This window comes from Volvox carteri, assembly GCF_000143455.1.
Source record: "Volvox carteri f. nagariensis unplaced genomic scaffold VOLCAscaffold_43, whole genome shotgun sequence".
Taxonomy (NCBI): Eukaryota; Viridiplantae; Chlorophyta; class Chlorophyceae; order Chlamydomonadales; family Volvocaceae; genus Volvox; species Volvox carteri.
In genome coordinates, this window is record NW_003307586.1 from 283,283 (window position 1) to 284,242 (window position 960).

A 960-nucleotide genomic window follows, 5' to 3' on the forward strand; every position below is an offset into this window, starting at 1 on the left:
GTTTCATCCCTCTAAATGTTTAAGATCCCAGGACCAAAGGCGCTTGTTTTCGTCAGGGCAGGAGCAACCCGNCTGTACCACAGCCAGGATACATAAAACATAAAATGTATTGCCCCAGGCGGCCTTCATCTTGCGCACATGTATCACAATCATTATGGTAGCTTACCCTCGATTCAATACAGCAAGAGGATAGGGCAAGCTACCCATCAAACGAATGGCAGCCGGCACGCGCACCTGTAAAACTTATTGGCAACTTCCACCTCGTTGATAATATCCTTTCGAATGCCAAAACCCAAGCTCTGCAGCTGCCGGACCTCACGGAGCAGCAGCACTAGCTGGTCATTGAAGTGGGTTCTAATGTGGCTATTTTGGCTGTCAAATGTCATCAGCTTGTTGTTCTTCCAGTTTGCCATATCATCCAGCTCCTCAGATATCCAGTCCTGCAGGTGGAAGGTCCCAAAGGGCACGCATTACTAGGCAACCAAGGCGCCATGTGGGTTCTGTCCGCGTGATATGCATAGTGTGGCCGGACAACATACATCATCATAGACTTATACCAAAATTGGCAATGGATTGGTGTTCGTACACACCTCCCATGCGGTGTACTGCTCCTTGCGGAAAGCCTCCACCTCCTTTGAGAGCTCCGATACTACGCCAAGGGTATTGCGCAGCGCCACACTACCGGTACCCTCATCGCCGCCCACGCCGCCACGAAGCATGTGCCGCAGCACTTCGCTGACCTGTTCAGTAACCCAACCGACGGCATTGTCCTTTTTTATGTATTCATGAATTCAACCGTCAATTGGGGTTAAATGCCCACGTGTTGCTCCTCACTCCAGAGCCCTAGCAACGGCTGTCAGGCAGAGGTGACTGAAACTGTCAAAACGTACCTTGGTAAGTTTCTGCGAGGTCTGCAAACACCACATAATACGGTCCACGATAGATGCAGTCACGCGCCCC

General features: G+C 51.0%; 1 protein-coding gene across 1 annotated transcript in view; it reads right to left on the reverse strand.

The window, feature by feature from the left end:
* Positions 1-719, reverse strand: part of VOLCADRAFT_95318 (uncharacterized protein) — a gene marked incomplete at both ends in the record, with an annotated part of 1,866 nt that extends 1,147 nt beyond the window's left edge. The window contains 2 exons of the mRNA XM_002954483.1: positions 235-440; positions 591-719. Of these exons, the coding sequence (XP_002954529.1) occupies positions 235-440; positions 591-719 (335 nt within the window). The remainder of the gene's footprint in view (positions 1-234; positions 441-590) is intronic.
* Positions 720-960: the final 241 nt, after the last annotated feature.